This window comes from Cydia strobilella, chromosome 3, assembly GCF_947568885.1.
Source record: "Cydia strobilella chromosome 3, ilCydStro3.1, whole genome shotgun sequence".
NCBI classification, from domain to species: domain Eukaryota; kingdom Metazoa; phylum Arthropoda; class Insecta; order Lepidoptera; family Tortricidae; genus Cydia; species Cydia strobilella.
In genome coordinates, this window is record NC_086043.1 from 4,712,946 (window position 1) to 4,737,303 (window position 24,358).

Consider the following 24,358-nt stretch of genomic DNA (forward strand, 5'->3'; position numbering starts at 1 on the left):
ACAGACATCAAACATGAAACGGAACCCTAATAATAATAATACGTTTTTTTTAGTTGCCCGAAACGAATACAAGCAATTTGGCTCGTTAATCCACAAAAAGCTTTTTTTAATACATTCTTCTTGGTAAGAGGTTTATTTTATATTGCGTCTTATTTTTAACCGACTTCAAGATTTCAAAGGAGGAGGTTCTCAATTCGGTTGTATGTTTTTTTTTTGTTTTTTTTTTTTTTTTTAAATGTTTGTTACTCCATAACTCCGTCATTTCTGGACCGATTTTGAAAATTCTTTTTTTGATTGTAAGTATATACATACAGATTGGTCTCGTTTTTGTCAAAAAGCAGTTCTGATGATGGGATCCATGAGGAATCGAGGGAACTCCTCAAATGTTAAAGGCATACATATAGTGATTTTAGTATTTTCATCAACAAATCAAGCACTTACATTTAAAAAAGTGACATTTGATGAAGTGGAACTGCTGATGATGATCAGAACGGAACTCTTCAATGACGCATAGTTCACGTTTGGCGATTTGTCCTCTTCGTTATGTTTGTTAAGCAAGTTAGGTTTTCAAGAAACATTTTTGTCAAGCTCGAGTTCTGATGATGGGATCCATGAGGAATCGAGGGAACTCCTCAAATATGAAAGGCATACATATAGTGATTTTTGTATTTTTATAAACAAATCGAGCACTTCCATTTTAAAAAGTGACATTTGATGAAGTGGAACTGCTGATGATGATCAGAACGGAACTCTTCAATGACGCATAGTTCACGTTTGGCGATTTGTCCTCTTCGTTATGTTTGTTAAGCAAGTTAGGTTTACAAGAAACATTTTTGTCAAGCTCGAGTTCTGATGATGGGATCCATGAGGAATCGAGGGAACTCCTCAAATGTGAAAGGCATACATATAGCGATTTTTGTATTTTTATCAACAAATCCAGCATTTCCATTTTAAAAAGTGACATTTGATGAAGTGGAACTGCTGATGATGATCAGAATGGAACTCTTTAATGACGCATAGTTTACGTTTGGCGATTTGTCGACTTCTTTATGTTTGTTAAGCAACTTAAGTTTTTAAGACATATTTTTGTCAAGCTCGAGTTCTGATGATGAGACCCACGAGGAACCGAGGGAACTCCTCAAATGTGAAAGGCATACATATAGTGATTTTTGTATCAACAAATCCAGCATTTACATTTAAAAAAGTGACATTTGATGAAGTGGAACTGTTGATGATGATCAGAATGGAACTATTCAATGACACATAGTTCACGTTTGGCGATTTGTTCTCTTCCTTATGGACCCAAACCCAAACTTGGACCCGGACTCGGACCCGGACCCGGGTCTGAACATGGACCCCAACTCGGACCCGGACCCGTACCGAACTCTGACCCAAACCTGGACCCGGACAGCCGGACACGGACCCGGACTCGGATCCGGACCCAGACCCGGACCCGGAAATGCTACTAGAAAAGTGGGTTTGGTGGGTGGGTGTGTTTTGAACTGCGATTCTCACAGAACAGAACTGCTATCAGAAAAGTAGGTTAGGTTAGGTTAGATCTGTGACCCTTACAGAAACGAAATGCTACCAGAAAAGTAGGTTAGGTTAGGTTAGAACTGCGACCCTTACAAAAACGAAATGCTACTAGAAAAGTGGGTCGGTTTACCTCCTTTTCTACATAATTAGGCAAAAGATGCTGTCTTTTTTCATTTCATTGTCTGGAATCTAAGAATGCTTTCAGCGGCATCCCCCATTAAAGTCGGTTTTTTTTTCTTAAAAATTATTTTATTATATTTTATTTTACATGCGTGACGTATTTTTGTTCTTGTTTGTGAAAGTGGTTTGATTATTTATTCGATAATATGTATGAGTGTATATGTCTATAGCTGTTGAGTTCTATATCATAAATATCTATAAGGATTTTTCTGCCTCACTAAATTCGCTTAAATTGAAAGAAAGTTAATTGCGGTGCAATTATTTATGCAAGGGTTCTTTAAATTTGATTTTAACTTACAGTAACATAAAAATTTGAGCACAAAAGCAATAAATTTATGTTTCTGCTGTTCCAAATCGTAATGAATATTCCGGGGATATATTTTCTGGGAAATTACCAATGTAATAAACAGAAACACTTGCATTTGCAACGGCATGTTACTGCATCTACTAAAACGTGTTTGTTAAGGAAAAGCATAGGTACTTCTAATGTTCAACATGGTCAATTATTTAACTTCACAAACCTGCTCTACGCTTAGTATAACGACCGTATGTTAATTTCAAAATTTATTCAATTTTATACCCTGTTGCTATAAAATAAAGCTCACTGACTAATTATAAATTGCACTAGTGCGGTCAGCTAAGCTCGAAAGTGTTTCAAAGCTTCGTTTGCTCGCAAAACTTGCTCCAATGTTCTATTGTTATAATTTTCCGGTACAACCGGGCTATAGTGCGTTATTCTTGCACTGAGCCCACATGATTCAGCCTTTGTGGGATGTTTCCCAGTCTGTAAACAATATAGTACATTACTACAGAGGCCGTGAAGTAAGGGGTTGCCGGCCGAATAGATAGACGGCCGAACGTAGTGAGGGCGGATAGTTATGAGGCCGACTAGTTATGAGGCCGGCAACCCCTTTTCACGCCGAGGTATGTATAGGGCTTTTCTCAAACATGCAATGAAATAATAATACAAATATGATGATGATGATGATGATTGTTTCATGTCCTAATGTTATAAGTTATTCAATGCGTGGGGTATTGAAGGGGAACGAAAATTTTATTATTTTTGCGCTACGACGCACGGCTAATTATTATACATTCCCTATAAAAATGAAAAAAAAAAGCAAAATTATTTAGTCTGTTCATGAACAAAGACGCCATGTTTACATTAAAATTAAAAAAAAATACTTCCCGGCGTAGGCTTTCAATTTTGCATGAAATTCCTATACGGTTCTCGCGAGTTACTCCGCCCCCGCCCGAAACGTGATACTTTGAAACCTGTTATAACGCACGTAATGACGACATTTCATTGCATGTTTGAGAAAAATATTATTAGTATGTGCTGCCGTGACGTTGGAAGTATTTTTGGCTTGTTATGTTAGGGTATGACATATCTTTAGTTATAATGCTCTTGTATGGAATCATTGCGCGTATTAATTAAGCACGTCACGGGCACTCGGAACCATCCATCTTGTGTATCTGTTTGTTACGTTTTGTTGATAATAATTACACAATAGAATGCATAAGGCGCAAAACATATTAAGCATTGCATAGGCACGCTTTGTTGTTATTTATAGTTATTTATTTTATTATGCGGCAAATCAGTTAAAGAAAATTCAATCATCTTGTTATTCCTTATAACTGAATCATCATCTAAGATATTCTTGTAAGATCTTCTTTGGCCACGTGCTACGGAAATTCTTTGCAAATAAAAGCTCAGGCACATTATACCACAAAAACCGGAACCTTTTTCCTGATATCACACATAATAGACCGCGGGCCAGGAACAGATTTCCATGACCAATCGCCTCCCGGGCGAAAACTCGTGTAGTGGTTAACGGCTATGTATGATGAACCCTCGTGAACGTCAGCTGCCGCTCCGTTGGTGGGTTGAGGAATGGCAGCAAATAAAGTCTATAAAAAAAAATTGCGATCGCCTCCCGCTTGATACTTTGTCAGATGATAGTTTAGATGCTATTGTGCGTAAACAAAATCGTCAGCCGATTGTATCGCTGTGGAAAGATCGTCAGCTGGTCACATGAACATGTAAAAAAGAAAATTATTTTCAGTTATCGGCGTCATCGCCTCCCGTTTGATACTTTGTCAGATGATAGTTTAGATGCTATTGTTAATAAAACAAATCGTCAGCCGGTCGTATCGCGGTGGAAAGACCGTATTACGCGTTTCGGTAGCTGCCATTCCTCAACCCACCAATGGAGCGGCAGCTGACATTCACGAGGATTCATCATACATAGCCGTTAGTCGCTATACGAGTTTTCGGCCGGGAGGCGATGACTGACGAAATTTGCGCCTGGCTCGCGGTCCATAATAATCTAATAAAATACCTAGTAGAATGGCACTCTAAGGAATTTTGTCAACCTAAAGGATGACTCACGTTAGACCGGGCCGTGTCCGGGCCGGAGCTTCCGGCGCTTACTTTTCTATGACATGACAGGTGATCACGTGGTGCTTTCCATAGAAAACGAAGCGCCGGAAGCTCCGGCCCGGACACGGCCCGGTCTAACGTGAGTCATCCTTAACTCTGTCACTGTTTTAATTTATTTATTTATTTAGGAAATAAAATTATACGAGTAACAGTATTACATTTATGCGGGCCCCCACACTAGGCATAGCCTGTCCTGTGGTGGATATAATACGGCTTACAAGTAAAAACAATACTACAATGAGGCTACTACAAAGAAAAAAAGAAACAATTACTTAGCTAAAAAGAAACGGTGAAGAATTTACAAAGATACAATTTACAGAGATGACAAAGAAAAGAAAGAAAAAAACGTAATATTAAAACAAACATAAATTATGTTTACCCATTAGTAACAAAGTATTATTTGTGAAATAAATTTTAAAATATAATAACACTTGACGTAACATGTGCGTATGTGACTATGTTTGCGTACGTGGTGTGTGTGTGTGTGTGTGTGTGTGTGTGTGTGTGTGTGTGTGTGTGTGTGTGTGTGTGTGTGTGTGTGTGTGTGTGTGTGTGTGTGTGTGTGTGTGTGGTTATTGTGAGTGGGTTTAATTGAGTTTATTAAATATGGTATCTTGATTAGATTTTCTGTGTTATATGATAGATGCATTGAATTCTTTGATAACACTTTTTTGACCTCGAAAATAGTTCTTTAAATTCATATAAAAAATATTCTTGATGATCTCATTGATCTTTTTCAAATACTAATCGATTGTAAATTATTAGAATGAGAAATGGCGTGCAAATGTACCTATAGTTATAACAGCAGTAACAGGAATATTAAAAATACGATTTTCAAATAATGAGTTGTAATTTGATGAGCTTAGGACTTTTCTAAGTACAACGCCACCCTTATTAAGTAGAGCTTACGAACGCTGAGCACCTGGGCGTCATTGTATAGATCTATTGTAAGGTAATAAATCTAATTGGTTTCCTCAAAGCGACCTCCAACACCGCTCTATGCGCTCTCTCTAGTTTTAGAATAATAAGAAAAGAGGTTAGGTTAGCTTAGGTTATAGGTTACCTCCACAGGCAAGAATGCAGTAGTTGATTATTGACTGGCCAAGGGCAATTTGGAACAGGGGCATTTATACAATTACGATTATTCACTTATATCTCGCTGTAGTTTTGGTGCAGAAGCTGAAGTCTTATGGAAACAGATAAATTTGGTTTTTTGCTGTGTTTAGTCAAAAGATTCTGCCTTAACCAAATTGACACTTGTGACATACCATTCTCGAAATGTTTACAAACGTCCTCCCAGGAGGATCCTCGGAAAATAAGAAGTGACATCGGCGTAACGAGCCAGCACTTGCAGAGACAATTTGTAAACAATATAATAAACGACAAAACCTTAGCGTAAACACAGTGGGTCCATGTTGACTCACTGTAATCCGTAAAGTAGCTCAGACGAGCTTTAAACACGGTCTGAGAACTATCAGTGTAAACAAAACAGTAGTATGGACGAATAAAACAAGACTCAACATAATCAGGTATTTACCTGGTCTGGTCTACCACATTTCAGCTCTAAGAGACTTAAGCCACAACGCACTTTGTTTTATTTACCGAAATAACCATGTTGATTTACTTCCACCACAATTAAAAACTAAAGTTACTGAACCTTATTTGGGTAAACACCACAACCAAAGTGTGTTGCGGTCATTAGATAATATGGTAACCGAATTACTTAAATTCTTAACTGAATGGGATAGGATTGTAACTAGAAAGTAAATAAATGGAGGATATTCTCTAAATATCCATTACATACCTTTTAGCCGGCATCGCAAAAAAGGCAAATGGTTTGCTGACAACGGCAACGCTATTTCAAATACTATTGGCGACGCCACAGACATAATAGTCGAGTAGATCACGAGATACTTTATAATACCAATGATCATGCTCTGCACGAAAACACATTATTTACGTCTTCGGTCGATTAAAATAGTTAAGACTGGGTCGACCGTCCAGTGGCGCTCATTAGGGGAATTTTCTAATAAACGTATTAATTTCTGTATAAATCAGTATGTTAATATTGTTGTCCTATTAATTCCCTAACTTTTGGTCTTTGTCACATAGTTATTTTTTGCTTTTTTTTGTATAAAATAAAAAATTGATCATAAATTAGGTAATAAGTAAGACAACAATACAAACAATAAAAACAATAGGTCAAGATGTACAACTATTAGATAAAGATATACAGCTATTAGTAATTGAGGCTTGCACCGCGTTTATTAATAACGCGATTAGAGATTGACAGACATCACCTTGCCTAAAACCTTGAAGATATTGAAATTTGAAACACATGTTCGCTAACTGCTAGAGCTCTACTAAGAACTTTTTGAAATTCAATCCCTAAGGGGGTTAGAGGTTAGAATCGTCCAACATTTTTAACGAAAAAGTTTCGGGTGAAGGGTAATATATCATATAAATGTCTGTGTCAAAAGCTATTGAGGGAGCGTGTTTACAAAGTTACCAGCGGCAAATCACATTTGTACGCATTTGATCCGTGGGTGATATCTCCGTTGGTCTACCGAGCGTTCTGCTCGGTCAACCAGGCCGTGTTGCATCGTAGGTACAGTGTACAGTTGAAGAAGAACAGAGAAGAGCATAGGAGAGTCGAACTCGACGCGAAGCATTACCAGTTAAAGGCCCGACCACCTGCGGTCATAAACTACAATTTTGTCGGAGGGGTGCTGACCTGCGGTGAGTGTGATCGTGCATTTACTGCGAAAATATGCTACGTCAGTCACCTGATTGCTCACAATCGTCGCTCTCACTAGCCAGAAAAAACCTAGTCGCCGAGGCCGAAACCGGCCAGGACAGGATGATGATGGTACAGTCGAAGGCAAAAATATCGATCCAGACAAATGGCTCAAAAATGTGTGAACACGAATTTATTGTCTAAGGTGTAAGAGCGTACACATATATTTGAAACTGGGAATATATATATATATTTATGCCCTTGACTGTACAGTGATCTGCGAGTTCCTAAAACTGAAATAAAAGTAGAGCCTCGCTAATCTGGATCGTCGCTAATCCGGTGCTGCCTGAAATCCGGAAAGTCTCGACGTGGGTGCACTGCCTTTGAGTTACAAAATTTTGAAATTCCATTCCCGACTTAAGGTGCCTTTGTAATTAAGTGCAAAAATGTAAAGCAATAAATTACAACCAATGCCATTGGTTGATTCTCGCACGTTCTCACATCTCCACCGCAGTGGAAGGGCAGCCTTACGGACCACAGTCATAGCTGTTGGAGCTACGGGAATAACAGTCATCGATATTGGCGTGCGTTTACGAAGCAAATAGCGTTCCATTTATTTATATACTTGTTTGCAGCTGATTCTGTTCTATCTATCGCTGTTTCGTTTTGCCACTAGGTACTAATGAAATGTAGGGTTCATTTGGTAACCTTAAGACTTTTTTTGGTTTGGTAAGGGCATTTATTTGTGTGATGAGCACAGATATTTCTTCCTGAGTCATGGGTGCTTTCTATGTATTTAAGTATTTATATATTATATATATCGTTGCCTGAGTACCCATAACACAAGCCTGAAGGTCAAATGGATTTACCCGAGTTTGAAGTTAACCTTTCGTATGCGCTTGTCAAAAATTTGCTTTTCAAATAGCAATCATGACAACTTCATTTTTAAGTTGAATATATATGGAGCAGATCTACTACTAAGCATACGAAAGGTTAAGCGACACAATTGCAAAAAAAAGCCGGCCAAGTGCGAGTCGGACTCGCGCACCGAGGGTTCCGTACTTTTTAGTATTTGCGGCAACATAAATACATCATCTGTGAAAATTTTCAGTTCATGAGATACAGCCTGGTGACAGACAGACGGACAGACGGACAGCGGAGTCTTAGTAATAGGGTCCCGTTTTTACCCTCTGGGTACGGAACCCTAAAAACTAACTCGTTTATTAATAAAATGAGCAACCTCACAAACCTCTGTTTAATTTTGTTTATTTTGTTAACCTACAAACAGAAATGTCAAACTGACGTATCAAACGATTATCAATGGTTTGTTAAATTTGACAAACGTTTTAGAATAACACCGTAATTCATTAAACAATTAGTGTATTTTGGTTGTCACCTGACAATATCCGTTCAGGTAAACAGAACACCTAATTTTAAAAACAGGAAGAAAGATTTTCAATCAGCACACCTTACATTTGATGAGAAAGATTTAAAACGTTCGTGTCCCTGTTAAAACTGAGAACGCAAATTCATTTGATACTGTACGTGCTTTATACGTACGAGTATCCTTATTGCCTACGTGATATAGGACGATTCCAATATATTTTTTTACGTGAGTCCTAAATCTCCGCAACTTTAAGGCCTGTGCTTTTTTACACAACAGCTCAAAAAGATGTATTCAAGGTTCATGTTTGTACATAATTGTGCCATTTTCAATTAAAAGGATACTTATTGTCGCTTGTCAGTAAGGCGCTATTTCCATATAGCTTCAATTAGAAATCAACCTTATCGACGAACGACAATGAAAACCTTTTGGTTGAAAACGTCACAATTATGTGTGTAAGTATGTAAGTACAAGTACATGGTTGTTTAGAGGAAAGAAGCCATTGCTAGTCTAAAATGTAGACATACATTGCGAGGCCGAAGGCCGGGCTGCGGGTCAAGTTCTTCGGCACAAAGGCTAGCTGATTATAACGGTGACGGTTGGATGTCAATTGCAACTGATATAACTAGTGGCTCTGTGAGCTGTAGCCCTCGCGAACCTCCATAGCTATAGGTTAAGACCGGTCTTACGCAGTCTAAAGCCAAATCTGAATTAATAATCTGAATTCTGAACGCACGCAAATGCATGCAATTAAACTATTCTCCACACACATCCGGATAATTTTAGGTTAGGTATGATATTCTCAGACTAATCCCGAACGCACTTCCAATAATTATTTCTTTTTTTTTTCAAAAACCTGAAACTCGAAAAAGAAAAATTGTAAAAATTGTATAAAGGCAATTAAACGGACCTACTTCAAATTAATATATATATCAATATATAAGATTTGTAAAAGGGGATTCATTCAAGGGGTTGGTGGGAGTAATCGCACCACGTTTCAGCTTGACAGCTTCGGGTTTCTTGAAGCCTAGGAAATAGGAACACCATCGCAAGGATCAAAAGTCAAACTACGGTCTAAATAATTCACGACACTAATTAAGATATCCTAGTTTATTAGACGATATCTTAAGCGATTTGGTTACATTAAATAGTAAAAATGTAAACAACGAAGAGGCTTGGCCGTGGTTAAGGCAATGCATGTTTTGTTGTTTAATATTTTATTTATTAGTTTAATGACCGTTATACAAATTTACACTTATATAAGTTATGTATATAACGTAACAGCAAAATCCAGCCATCTCGTGTTAAAATTATGCACATTAAATTAGGTACTCTAATACTTCATTCGTTCACGACCTGTCAATAAAGTCCAGTTTTATTGACCCAATAAAAGTAAAAGCACATAAAACACTTTATTTCTTCGCTACTCTCATTTTTCACGATTTTGTACTGAAGGAGCATGACGAATAGGCATCGTGTATCGGATTTTGGGTGGTTTTTTTCTTATCATCAAGTTTTTATAAAATATCTGGACGGATTAATAATACAATCTCATGATAAACCAAAAGTATTTTAAATGGCATTCATGTCCTGAATGCATGTATTTTATAGTTTCAATTTACCATTCCAAAAATTACATGTAAATTTTTAAATTAAATAAATGGAAAAATAAAACCTTAGAAAAAAAGAAAACGGCCTTCAAAAAGGATAAAACAAAAACCTATCCCTTTTATATGCGCTAGAATCTTATATTTTTGAAGTCAGTACCAAGTTACAATAACAGGTCAAGGCTACCCCCAAACAACATATTTAGACAGCTTTCTTTCTTTCTTTCTTGTCGAATCTGCATCCAATTCGACAGTGTGTTAAGCTGCTGTTGACGCTTTAAAGATTTGGTTTGGCTAGAAATGCCTTAAAAAATCTTAAATAGTAGTTTTACGAATACTCATGTCGTGACGTCAATCATGTAGTACATTTACTTTATTTAGTCTAAAACATAATTGTTAGTTTAATTCCGTAATTTCTTTTTCAGCATTTAATATTTAAATAGTTTTTGCTTGATCGGACGTTTAGCAAAGATCAGCGCCACCCGTGGTGTTTTGAAAAAGATAATGCAAGAACGCGCGCGGGGCAGCTATGTTTTAATAATAAGTGTTCAGCGAGAAAAGTTGTAAGAAACGGATTTTGGTGACTTTTATTTTGGGACAACTACTAGTCCATACGGCTCCATTATAGATATCATAGAGCAACCTACTCTTAGACAATAACAATGTACGTAGGACTAGTTATTCAAGCTATAAGTACGACCTGTACTGTACAGGCGGACTTTAGTCAGGCTGTAGCGCCACGTCGCCGGCCGCCGCTGTTCGCGCGCAGCGTGGCGCGCACTCGCCGTACTGACAACGCGCTGACTCGCCGTCAATGACATGGTCCAGCACCTCCCAGAGGTTGACGTGTTCGCAGACAGTATAGTATAGGGACGTTTGTGAGGCTTGTAGTGCTGTATCTTAACAATTGCTGTACATATAATAGTATTGACATTAAATGATATTGATTGAATTATATTGTATTTGACTATTATTTATTGTTGACTTTTATCTTTAATAATCATGTGACATTTGTATTAGCTTGATTTGATGATATTTTTTTCATTGTTTTTAATAATGTTATTCAATTTTTAAATGTTATATTGTGTAAGTGTTTTGGATTAGCACCGTGTACTTGTATGTGATTAAATAAATAAATATTTAGTTGTTACTTAGTTAAATAACAAAGTCAACTTATTGTTTGACGTCTCGTTCTTGTTATCTCTTTGTATTCGTAATAGGTTAACGGAGTTATCAGTAAACCGCGCTCTGCTCAGTCACTATTCACTGCCATCTCGTAAAGAACACATTTAAAATGTATCTAGTGTTGTTATTTCTCGCTATTTTTAATTTTGTGGAGCCTCATCAGTGGTGCAACAATCATCCGACTCTCTGTCACAGACACCATCATGATTACAAGAGCCATCACCTCAGAGATGAGAGATTCTTCCATCGCCTTGCCAACGACCTAATCGAAGTCGACAACAAAGCGAAAACTTTCTGCGCACAAAATCAGGGGATCACTACTAAAGAAATTTATGAGCAAGATGTTTACAAATATATTGTCAGTCTTCCTAAATACAATGAGAGTAAAATTGAAGTGAAGATCAAGCATCGTGTACTTTATATCGAAGCTGAAAAAGATGATAAGAATAAGTATGTAAATGTGAAGATACTAACAGATCTGCTCAATACTACTTCTGCTAAGTGGCACTACGGTAACGAAGAACTAACAGTTGATGTGCCTTATAAAGTGGCTGTGGCGACAGAAGTACCAACGAACTGTGAAGATGAAATCAACAGCAACGTTCTCGAAGTTCCCAAGTCTGATTTAGATCCTGATGAAGCACCAGAAATTGACATGAGGTTCTCAAGCAAGGTTGGAAATGTAGATATTACGGAAAATTTTGTGTAATTATGAGGTTTGTGGTGTGGTGTAGTTATAATTTTTATAGATGTGGTTGTACATTCAATATTGACAGCCTGTTAGAAAATGTATTTTCCCAATGTTTCCCGAAATGTCTATGTAGTGATCCCAACGAATAACAACCATTTTTCAAGTTTTAACTAGTATTGACTTGAAATAAAACTATGAAAACGGATTATATCGCGTATATTGAATTTATAACGTTGACCCGTTGACCACGAACGCTGTAAAGGGTTCGAAACTTCGGGATGTATTATAAATTCAATATACGCGATATAATCCGTATTCATAGTTTTATTTCATGAGTAACTATCGCGGTAACCGAAGACAATATTAGTATTGACTTATTTTGTATATATTATTGGTTTTAGATAAATCAATATAATTTATTTCACACATTTCCAGGCGATTTTAGTAATTGTATACAATGAGGGATTACATACATTTCCGTTGACATGTATGAGTATTTATTTATCATACTAGCTTTTGCCCGCGACTTCGCGTAAATTAGTACCAGAAGTTAGAGTAAGTATAGCGCCTGAATAAAATCTAATGGCAATAATTTTAAACATAATATGCTTAATGGCTTACACCAATTAACAGGCGATTCATAAATTTTCTCATTTGGAGTGGAAACCTTCACCCTCTTTAGGGATCCGACATAAAAACTATCCCATGTCCTTTCCCGGGACTCAAACTATCTCTATGCCAAATTTAAACTAAATTCGTTTAGTGGTTTAAGCGTGAAGAGGTAACGAACAGACAGACACACTTTCGCATTTATAATATTAGTATGGATTAATTGTCGTCTAGTACCCACAACAAAAGCTCTATTCTTTTCGGCCAGTTACTGTAGTTATTTACTACAAATGATTGTCTATTGCGATGATTAGTGGCAATCACAGTGAGCCCAATATGGCGCTGTTTGTGTTTACGCCTGGCCGATACTGACTGATAATTTATCCCCAACTATTTGAACTATTTTCTCGAACATTAGGTTAAGCACGAGTGCGGCGCGATAATAATTTTATTTTTATAACTGTATTAACTGTATTAAGAGTCACATGAACTTAGCCGCCACCATACAATCGCCAAAAAAATGTTATGAAATCGAAGTAACGCTCGCATTTTAAAACAATATGATTAAATTACATGAAATTTTGCATGTTTTAGGTACAAACGTTCTAGTTGCTGGATTTTCTTTGTATAACAATTTTTCGCGTAGCACGCCGCACTCTTGCTAATCCTACAGTGTTGACCAAAGATAGATATAACTCCGTAATAGATGGATGGATGGATGGTGCCTCGAAAATCACGAAAATTTGATTCTCGATCAGATGGCGCCACTAGCTTTGGCCTACTCTCGTATAGAGGGCGTTGACGGTTTCGTTTGTTATTTATAATTTTAACGCATATCAGTGAAAGAACATGGGTGAAAATCATATAAAAATAATTAATGCATATAAAAATATCATTTATCCATATTTAAATACATTTTAACGTATTTTTATAAATCTTCATTTTTAGTTTTAAAGTATGTTGATAGATGGCAGTGAATTTACAGTGTTTACAAAATTTACTATGACAGTACCGGTCTATCTTATTATATTCTCTTTGGTGTTGACAAATAGATAGAGATACGAAAGGGTCGCTAAAGCATGCACATTTGCACATATTATACTCGTACTTATTAATCGGGATTGAGCCATTCACCGCTGCCGCGCTCAGCCACGTTCAGCCTGGAGGTGTAAATGTGTGCGTGTCGTAAACTCGAGGAAATTGGGTGTTATGAAATATTTCACTAAGCTTTAGGTAGGTACTAAATTTTTTAATTCGTTCACATTTATTTAGGTAGGTAGGTACTTCAATTTTCTTTTGCTTAATAAGATTACAATTGGCTAGTGTTATCATCATGTTTGATCAAAATGTTCATATATAGACCATAATCTATTAATAAAGATCCCGACAAGATTAAGTTTATTTAGTTTATTTGGCAGACCCCGTCGGCGATGGCAAGATGAACTAGACTCCTTTTTGAAGGAGTGGCCAGACACAGCATTGGACAGAGATCTGTGGAGAAATTGGGGGGAGGCCTTTGCCCAGCAGTGGGACACATAAGGCTCCAAATAATAATAATAATAGTTTATTTTTATTTTTCTCAATTCTTACGCTTTTCAATGGCTGTATGCGTGGTGGGGCAGTAAATATTGCAGTAAATTGATGTTCCTCCAATGGCTACAGAAACACCTGAGTTTTACCGAAAAGCTTTATATAATTTCAGTATCATATCTTTACCAAAAAAACAATGTTGTGTAGCATCTCATACCTGGGTCCTAACTCCCAGTTCTTACTCCCACGGGCTGATGCTCTGGATTCTCCAATCGGCTATAATTCCTTAACGCTTTTGCGTTCTCTTTCTGTCTGATTCTCGTCTTCCAAATTACTCCCTGAAACTTTTGATTTAAAATGTTTTACTTTCTGGCTATCATTTCTAAATTCTCCCTAAACTCCTTCTACCCTAATACGGCCCTGACCCGTCCGGTTACTTACCTTGCTGTTTTTCTAATCACTTCATGTTTTTATAATAATTTCGAAGCTAATCGACCTAAAATTCACGATAAATTTTCCTTGACATATTTGTTTCTTTGTTTTGACATTATCCGTCAAACTAATAATTTACTCTAAATTCCTTAGCATGAAGTTTAGGTCGTATAGTTTTCAAGTAGTTTGTTCTAAATTTTATCTAAAAATTGTTACTGGTGAACAAATATTTTCAAATATTTTCAAAATTAATAATAAGGTAAAGAATAATTCTAGAAAATGTTATCGCTAGCTATATAAGCGGCCCAGCGGACATCTGAATTCAGTTTGCTTCTAGTTCCCAATAAAGGAACGTCAGTTGTAAGGGTCCGTGCGGGGCCAAGCCAGGCCCCGCACCATCAAGAAACCCTCGCTCGCGCTCCTTAAAAAGTTACCTGTGTTCCTGGCGAAGTCTGGCGCTCTCTGCACGCGCCCAAGTCCGGTGGTGCTTTGCGGTTGCTCTAGCGGAGCGCCTCGTCTCCTAGGCGCGCGCTATCGGCGCGCCTCGCCTCAACAGGCGCGTGCTGTCACCGCGCCTCGCCCGCTATCGGCGCGACTCGCCTCAACAGGCGCGTGTTGTCACCGCGCCTCGCCTCTTCGAAGAGCGTGCTTATCAGCGCGCCTTACCGTGCGCGCGCTATCAGCGCGCCTTACCCAGCGAGCCTTACCGTGCGCGTGCTACCAGCGCGCCTTACTGTGCGCGTGCTGCCAGCACGCCTCACCTTTGCGCGTGCTATCTGCGCGCCTTACCTTTGCGCGTGCTATCTGCGCGCCTTACCTTTGCGCGTGCTATCTGCGTGCCTTACCCTTGCGCGTGCTATCTGCGCGCCTTACTGTGTGCGTGCTACCAGCGCGCCTCACCTTGCGCGTGCTATCTGCGCGCCTTACCTTTGCGCGTGCTATCTGCGCGCCTTACCTTTGCGCGTGCTATCTGCGCGCCTTACTGTGCGCGTGCTACCAGCGCGCCTCACCTTGCGCGTGCTATCAGCGCGCCTATCCGTGTGCGTGCTCCTGCCTTGCGCGTGCTACTAGCGCAACTATAAACGTATTTTTATTCTTTTTGTAATTTAAACCATCTGTTAGCGTGTCATATTTAGACTATAGCCGATAAATAAAGAACCTACCCCTGTTATATCTATCCTTTCCTTTCTACCTCCTCACTCCCAGCTCCGTTACTCACTCCTCCAATATACGTGGAGGAGGGAGTAACGTGACAGTTTTGGCGCCCAACTTTTAAATTTACCGGCTTTCTTAACCCCCCTAAATTCAAAATTATAGACAGCATCCTTGTCTTTAAATCTTAAATAACTTTTCGGCCTTTTTCTGTTTAATTTTCAATTTCTTTAGTCAATATGGCACGTCTTTTAGGTTATCAGCTAAATTAGACTAGAAGCTACTTTTTTTAAATCACTTTTATTTCTAAAGATGTATTTTTTATAGGTCTTTAACTTTATAATAATTGTACTTCTTTTACTCTTCAGCTCAGCCCGTCCTCCTTCGCCCTTTTTTTTCTTCTTCAAGCTCGTTTTCATTCTTCATTAACTGCCATTTTCCATTTCTTTCATTTTGAGTGAGTGTGTCATCTGTAAATATTTCTTCATATTCTCGGGTGGCTTAATAAGCCAGGTGCCCTTCTTTTTCTTTTCTTCACCCTGCAGAGCGGTAGTCCAACTCTGAAGAAAAAAATAAGCCTTATGGTCAAACACTCTTCTTTTTTACTCTACTGTGGTAGGTCTACCCCTACCACAACCTAGAAGTAGGCTCTACCCCTACTCTCTATTCTCGTCGGCTCTAAGCCGACTAGAACTTGTACATAAACTTATCTTCGCGGAGCGGCTGACTACTCCCTTAAAATAAGCCTTAGGTCGTTCATTATTATCTTATTATCTTTTCCAGTGGAGCGGCTGACTACTCCCTTCTATAAAGAAGCCTCAGGTCATAGCGAGGACTTCTTAGGAGTGTGCGTCATAGAGCGTGAACCACATCCCCTTCCTTTGCCAGAGACTTATGAATGCGTGATTATGACAGGAGATGTATGAGTGCAGGGAAGTTCCTCGATCTATTCATCTTCTTCTCCATTATATCACTCATCCTCTCATTCCATTTATTCAACCCCATTAACGAGCTTGCTCTTTCTTTCTTCTGACTTACTGACTTACCTACCTACTTACTTACTTACTTACCTGCTTACTTAACTACTTACTTCCTTTACTTTCCCCTAAAACTTATCTCTTCACAAAAAAAAACTTTTCCGTTTAAGATTACGACAAAGTTTTTTTTTTCCGTGGTTTTTGGGGTAATGTAGCATCTCATACCTGGGTCCTAACTCCCAGTTCTTACTCCCACGGGCTGATGCTCTGGATTCTCCAATCGGCTATAATTCCTTAACGCTTTTGCGTTCTCTTTCTGTCTGATTCTCGTCTTCCAAATTACTCCCTGAAACTTTTGATTTAAAATGTTTTACTTTCTGGCTATCATTTCTAAATTCTCCCTAAACTCCTTCTACCCTAATACGGCCCTGACCCGTCCGGTTACTTACCTTGCTGTTTTTCTAATCACTTCATGTTTTTATAATAATTTCGAAGCTAATCGACCTAAAATTCACGATAAATTTTCCTTGACATATTTGTTTCTTTGTTTTGACATTATCCGTCAAACTAATAATTTACTCTAAATTCCTTAGCATGAAGTTTAGGTCGTATAGTTTTCAAGTAGTTTGTTCTAAATTTTATCTAAAAATTGTTACTGGTGAACAAATATTTTCAAATATTTTCAAAATTAATAATAAGGTAAAGAATAATTCTAGAAAATGTTATCGCTAGCTATATAAGCGGCCCAGCGGACATCTGAATTCAGTTTGCTTCTAGTTCCCAATAAAGGAACGTCAGTTGTAAGGGTCCGTGCGGGGCCAAGCCAGGCCCCGCACCATCAAGAAACCCTCGCTCGCGCTCCTTAAAAAGTTACCTGTGTTCCTGGCGAAGTCTGGCGCTCTCTGCACGCGCCCAAGTCCGGTGGTGCTTTGCGGTTGCTCTAGCGGAGCGCCTCGTCTCCTAGGCGCGCGCTATCGGCGCGCCTCGCCTCAACAGGCGCGTGCTGTCACCGCGCCTCGCCCGCTATCGGCGCGACTCGCCTCAACAGGCGCGTGTTGTCACCGCGCCTCGCCTCTTCGAAGAGCGTGCTTATCAGCGCGCCTTACCGTGCGCGCGCTATCAGCGCGCCTTACCCAGCGAGCCTTACCGTGCGCGTGCTACCAGCGCGCCTTACTGTGCGCGTGCTGCCAGCACGCCTCACCTTTGCGCGTGCTATCTGCGCGCCTTACCTTTGCGCGTGCTATCTGCGCGCCTTACCTTTGCGCGTGCTATCTGCGTGCCTTACCCTTGCGCGTGCTATCTGCGCGCCTTACTGTGTGCGTGCTACCAGCGCGCCTCACCTTGCGCGTGCTATCTGCGCGCCTTACCTTTGCGCGTGCTATCTGCGCGCCTTACCTTTGCGCGTGCTATCTGCGCGCCTTACTGTGCGCGTGCTACCAGCGCGCCTCACCTTGCGCGTGCTATCAGCGCGCCTATCCGTGTGCGTGCTCCTGCCTTGCGCGTGCTACTAGCGCAACTATAAACGTATTTTTATTCTTTTTGTAATTTAAACCATCTGTTAGCGTGTCATATTTAGACTATAGCCGATAAATAAAGAACCTACCCCTGTTATATCTATCCTTTCCTTTCTACCTCCTCACTCCCAGCTCCGTTACTCACTCCTCCAATATACGTGGAGGAGGGAGTAACGTGACAGTTGTCACAAAAGTGCCACTATAGTTAACAGTAGTAGGAGTCGGGTGACGAATCAGCGATGTGTTAGATCATAAATGAACTTCCCGACTAATGGCGGGAGGCAGATTAGCCGCGTTGTGTTGTGTCAGCATTGCCGAACGGTAATCCAAACAATGCTGACTTGACGGTAATTGAGTAATTGGCAACTTGGTATTGTGTGATTGATTTCAATTTCAAACTGTTTCTCTTACTTTAATTTACTTATTTACTTAACTGTTTGGACAAAAGAAAACCTTACAAAAGGCGGATTTAACCACAATCTAATCGGTCTAATGTTTACAGGCTAGATTTACAAAGATTTTTTTTTTCTCGCGCCCAATGTATAGAATCTTAGAGAAGGAAGTTAGCTAAAATAGGACTGAGCTGGTCACGTCTGCCGAATGCCGAATGAATTGTGGGGAAAAATCGTCACAGAGTGGGAGCCCGAAAACTCAAATCGGGGACATGGCAGACCCCGCCGGCGATGGCGGGATGAACTAGACTCCTTTTTGAAGGAGTGGCCAGACACAGCACTGGACAGAGATCTGTTGAGAAATTGGGGGAAGCCTTTGCCCAGCAGTCAAGTGGGACACGTAAGGCACCAAATAATAATAATAAGGAAGTTAGGATTTTGCACACATTTATGACTTGGAGTCCAAGTCTTGGACTATTTTTGTATTTATTCGTATGGTCTCCTGATGAATCCGTTCATTTTTGAAACGGTTTTACATATTGATTTTATTTATACATATCATATTATTCATACTACATATTATTCATATTAGAACAAATTAAATTATTTTCAGAAAATATTTCAATTTGTTTTTATTTCAATTAGAAACACTACTATGAATATTTTTCTGAAAATAATTTAATTTGTTCTAATTACTTCTAATAGTATGATGGGCAGAAGAATGTTAGGGATGAATGTTGATGGACGGAGAGCGAATGATAGACCCAAAAAACGATGGATGGATTGTGTGAAAGAGGATATGAGAAAGAAAGGAGTGAGTGCTGAGGCGACGAAAGATAGAGGAGAATGGACGAGAAAAACATGTTGTGCCGACCCCACATAACGTGATCCAGTTAGAAGGTCGAACCATACTGTTCTACCTTAGGGATTTCCAGGGGGCGCCGTTAGCCTTCAGTAAGAAGAGCATATACTTGGAAAAAATCGACCTATGCCGCTGTGGCCTAGTGTCCGAATGGCACAGGCACCTGCCGCGATAGCAGAGGACGCTGGTTTGATTCCATATCCGTATGACATTTATTACAGTTCATATTATTCATATTCAATAAAATATTTTGATTTGTTTCAAAAGATGAAACCATATTTCTGGTCATTGCAATTTATTCACACATCACTTATCACTTCTTAAGCCCTATTTAATTTACTCAACATCTTTCCTCTCGTCAAAATCTGCATCTTCATGGCTCTCTGGTTACTCAGGATTCTGAGTCGTCCCCATTATGAGTATCAATATTATCAATATCCCTGCCCGTGCTATCATTTTCGTGGCTCTCTAATTCTTCACGATCAGGTTTCTGAGTCGTCTTCGTTTCTCCAACTTGGAACTTGACTGTCAAGACGCCGTTTTCTAATTCATGACTGGTATTACTGGGCCCCACAAAATGAGGCAACGACCTGGTTTCCTTAAATTATTTTTCACCGTCGTTACCTTTAGTTTGTGGTCGGCTACTACTTTGACCGAGCCTGGCTTGATTGTAACTGTGATGTCGATCTCTTCAAATCCGGGGAGCTTATACTTCATTTCTCCTCTATTTCTGGTTTCATGTCTCGGCTATGGTGCCCATCATGCCCATTTTCGTTTCATTTTTCCTTTATCAGATAGAATTAAGCAAAAGTAATATGAGCACAAGTTTAGGCACCCTGTTGCCTTACCTTATTGATTAAAAAGCACTTACTTATTTATATAATTAGTATCTCATAATGCGACTATGAAAGAAAATAAATACCGACAGCCACACTGTCACCATAGTACCGCCATAACCATCAAATTCCTGTGAAAATACGATGTTTAGTCGCAACTAACCAATGCACTTCCATACTTTGTCACTGCAAAGTCAGTACTGAGTTTACTTAGACGGACTCTTATCAAAACAAGTCATTATTATAACATTGTCGCTGGTTGAACGCAAAACAAAAGTATCTTCAATCCACACTTAGGGTTTTTGTGTTCTGTTCTGAGTGTAGTTTAATTATCTACTTCGAACACTATCGTAATATTCGTAATGACGTCTTCTTTAAATTCAAATCAGGAGCAGCCGGCGCACCGCAAAGTTTTACGAAATCCAGGAACAGTTGGATAGTTTTTGCCACCGCTATTTTCCAAAGGCCCATTGATTCACTATAGAACGGTCCGGAATTGAGGCAAAACATTTTCATTGATGCTTTTCTTAATATGGCGAGGCGTGGCATTAACTCACGCTAAAGATTGATTGATTGATTCACTATAGAACGGTCCGGAACCGGACCGACTCGTCCGACACTTCGATGTCTTTGATTGGTGACCGGTGCTCACGTGATGCCAGGTAGCATTTATACGTCATTATGACGTCATTATTATGTCATTATGACGTCGCTGACGTCAGTTTGCTACCTGGGATGCTTTCTATAGAAAATGAAGTGTCTGTCGGACGCATCGGCCCGGACCCGGGCCGTTCTAACATGTCTAAGTCACACAATCAACATGTTTGTGGTGAGGTGAGGGTCAACATTCATGGAGTAGGTATGAGTATGTGCGGCTGCTTTACAGCGGAAAGGTTACATTCGGGTGGCTACTTCAGCAGCGTTGCTGTTAGGTATGTGATGTGTGTAATGTGTATGTTGTAGTCAAAACTAGTTTTAACGAAAATGATCTTTGAATAATCAGTGAAAACTAGTTTTCACCAAGACACTTTGCCAAAACTAGTTTTGACTGCACAATCGCAGTTAAAACTAATTTTCACCGAAGACTTACGAAAAACTAGTTTTAACTAGTGAGAACGCGGTTTTACTGAGGCTACACGAAAAACTACATAGTTTTAATAAGAGAATTCGAACTTTAAGATACGTCAAATATTAGGTCTAGATACGATATGGCACTGACACTGACATATACGATCCATATCGTATCCAGACCTAATATTTGACGTATCTTAAACTTCGAATCGGGCCGCGAAAATATGGTAAAATGTATTTGTAATTCGTAATTAATACGTGAGATTAACAAAATCTTACGAACAAAATACATCTGAAACAGAATAAAAACTTGTAAAATATTGAGGAAGTTGGAATTTTCCTACATAAACCATATATATCTCACTTGCACCTATTTATTTTAGGTTAGTTATATAGTTCTACCTCATTATAGTATTTTTCTCAAATGATTCTTAGGCCTCAGACCCTAATCCGTTAAACAAAAGCCTTTGTTTCTTTTGTGGGCGCCTTAGTCGCGTGCCGAGCGCGTGCCAAAGCAACTATGTCGTCAAAAAGCAACTATCGTGATAGTATTAAGGTTCAAAATGTAACAGCTCCTTCTGAGATAACGAGTTTGGGTAATGAAGGACGATCGGTTGCCTGTGTCCACGGCCTCAGAATACAGAGCTGCTACATAAATTTGAACCATACAAATAGGACGGTAATGTTTATTTTCGAGTAGACGTAAACTGGATTTTTGTTTTGAACGGATATAATCAGGAAATTCTTTTTTTTTTTTTCAGCGGAGATTACGGATTTGCCTGGAATGATTTCATTTTCGTTTGCTTAATTAGGTATTTATTTTACATTTTCTTTGATTTGGTTTTTATGGGCTTTTAAAATACCTATTAAAAGATGATTCGAAGAGTTTTTATTAAGTTGTTTTTTCGACTAAGTACAGTGGCTATTATTACCACTAGTTACCACAAAGTTGTTTACCAAAGCTGTTACCAACAGTTTTCTTTTCACTTTACTTTAGAGTTCAACTTAAACTTTTTTTTAAATTAAAAAAAAAAAAAAAACATTATATCCGCGCTCCCGGGCACGCACTTCCATCTCACTAACGCTTACGCTCAGTGAGGTGAGAGTAAGAGACAAGATTAGATGATGTCAAAAAATGTGTCCTTCTCATTTGCATGTCTAAGTACTTCTCGAAACCTTTCTATTGAGCCTAAACTCTATTGGCGTTATTCATAAACGCGTAGTAAGGCGTAGTAACGCGCGCTTTTTCTTTATCATTTGTCACCAAGTCTGTCACGTTCTAACAAATTTAGTTAAAATATATTTTATCCCATTCTTACCAATACATAAGTTAAAATGACAGACAACGACAAACTATTCATAGGTAATTCAGCAGCGGTCTCATGGTCGCATTTTTATCACCTGTCATGCCATGCGTCACTTTCGCACTTACGTATTTGTTAGAACGTGACAGGCATGGTGGTATTACAAATGATAAAGAGCCGACCATCTTAGCCCTACAGGCCTGTAAAGTTTTATGAATGAAAGGGGGTATGTGGTTTTGTTTTTCCATCCAGGAGTTCCGTTTGCTACCTTTCAACTGCAACATCATAAGCATCTGTGTAATATATTATCAACTTCATTATTAAGAATAGAATAGAACGCAACGTGTTCTTGGTACTATGCACATTATTTATAATATAAACCTCATCTCTATAGTAAGTAATAAGACGGCTTTGTCAAAAAATGCCGCATTAATTCTGAGAAGGCACAAAATATAATGTCATTAGTGTGCGTTTAAAAAAAAGTTCTTTAGGGTACTAACAAGCAAAAAATAAAAAAGCTCGTTTCACGTTTATCTACTTTTTTAACATATTAGCATTTTATATTTGATGCTGTGGCCGCGTTGACATCCAGTAGGTAATATCCCACGTTTTTAGCAAATAGAAATGAACCCTATCCTGCTTGACTGAAGGTTCAATATCGAAGTGCTTATTTTATATAACCGCTGCAAAATGTATTTTTACTTAATTTCAGTTAGTCATTTGTATTGTACGTCTCCCGTTTTGAATTTTAATATACGTTAAAATTCAAATCACGACTAATTGCAAGAGCAAAACATACAGATACAAAACATATTTTTGAGGGTTCCGTACCCAAAGGGTAAAAACGGGACCCTATTACTAAGACTCCACTCTCCGTCTGTCCGTCCGTCCGTCTGTCTGTCTGTCTGTCTGACTGTCTGTTTGTCTGTCTGTCTGTCTGACTGTCTGTCTGTCTGTCTGTCCGTCTGTCTGTCACCAGGCTGTATCTCATGAACCGTGATAGCAAGACAGTTGACATTTTCACAAATGATGTATTTCTTTTGCCGCTATAACAAAAAATACTAAAAAAAAGAATAAAATATCCCATATAACAAACGTGATTTTTTGCCGTTTTTTGCGTAATGGTACGGAACACTTCGTGCGTGACTCTGACTCGCACTTTGCCGGTTTTTTATCATTTTGTGCATTATTCACTCTGTGTTATGGGTTACATTAGTCGGGTACTAAAGTGGTTTGGACCTTTCCCGTGGGGCGCTTTTATGCGAGACCAAAGACCGAGATTGATTGATTGAGAAAAATTGATTCTTGACCGAGCTGAGCTCGGACAAGAATAAATTTTTCAAAATTTTTCAAAAAGCGAGGCCAAACCGTAAGTGGCTAAAGGCCCAACTGCGAGAAAGCAGAGCTTTCTGGACCAATGTCCAATTCTGATAATTAACAGCGTTAGATAATCGTTTTAAGTTCATATTATCCTTCCCACGCACTTCGCACATAACCAATACTTAGACGTTCCGTGTTGGTCCAAAATAATGATAGTCGAAGTGGTACAAAAGGATGGCAACCACTCTAAAGGGCTTTGCACGTAGTTTGGTGTGCTCGTTATAAAGACCTATCAACAATACAGAACGCTCGCCTTAAAATTTATTGCATAACATTATTATAATTGATGAAGTTGCCGACGTACTTTACACGGGGATCCGGCGGAAACGGTGGATCCCAATAAATTCCTAGTCGGTCTAACGGTCGAAGCTCAAGGTAACTTGGTTGTTGACGTGCATGTAGCGTGCCGGCCAAGTTAGTAAGTTTAAGTTAACTTTCTGGAGAAAATAAAACAACTTGGAGAAGTAAATAGGTATCGAATTTTAAAAATGTCATTGATTAAGTTTTGATTTGTAATATTGCAGTGCAATAAATAT

General features: G+C 38.9%; 1 protein-coding gene and 1 long non-coding RNA gene across 2 annotated transcripts in view; one reads left to right on the forward strand and one right to left on the reverse strand.

The window, feature by feature from the left end:
* The window catches only part of LOC134755706 (uncharacterized), a 255,660-nt gene that overhangs the window by 23,509 nt on the left and 207,793 nt on the right, over nucleotides 1–24,358 (reverse strand). The gene's annotated exons all lie outside the window — the stretch shown is intronic.
* Nucleotides 11,098–11,786, forward strand: LOC134756262 (uncharacterized). Its single transcript, XM_063693087.1, has one exon. The coding sequence runs from the start codon at nucleotides 11,182–11,184 to the stop codon at nucleotides 11,779–11,781; it is 600 nt and encodes a 199-aa protein (XP_063549157.1). The 5' UTR covers nucleotides 11,098–11,181; the 3' UTR covers nucleotides 11,782–11,786.

Coding starts and splice junctions, on each gene's coding strand:
- LOC134756262 (XM_063693087.1), top strand. CDS start 11,182: ATGTATCTAGTGTTGTTATTTCTCGCTATTTTTAATTTTGTGGAGCCT.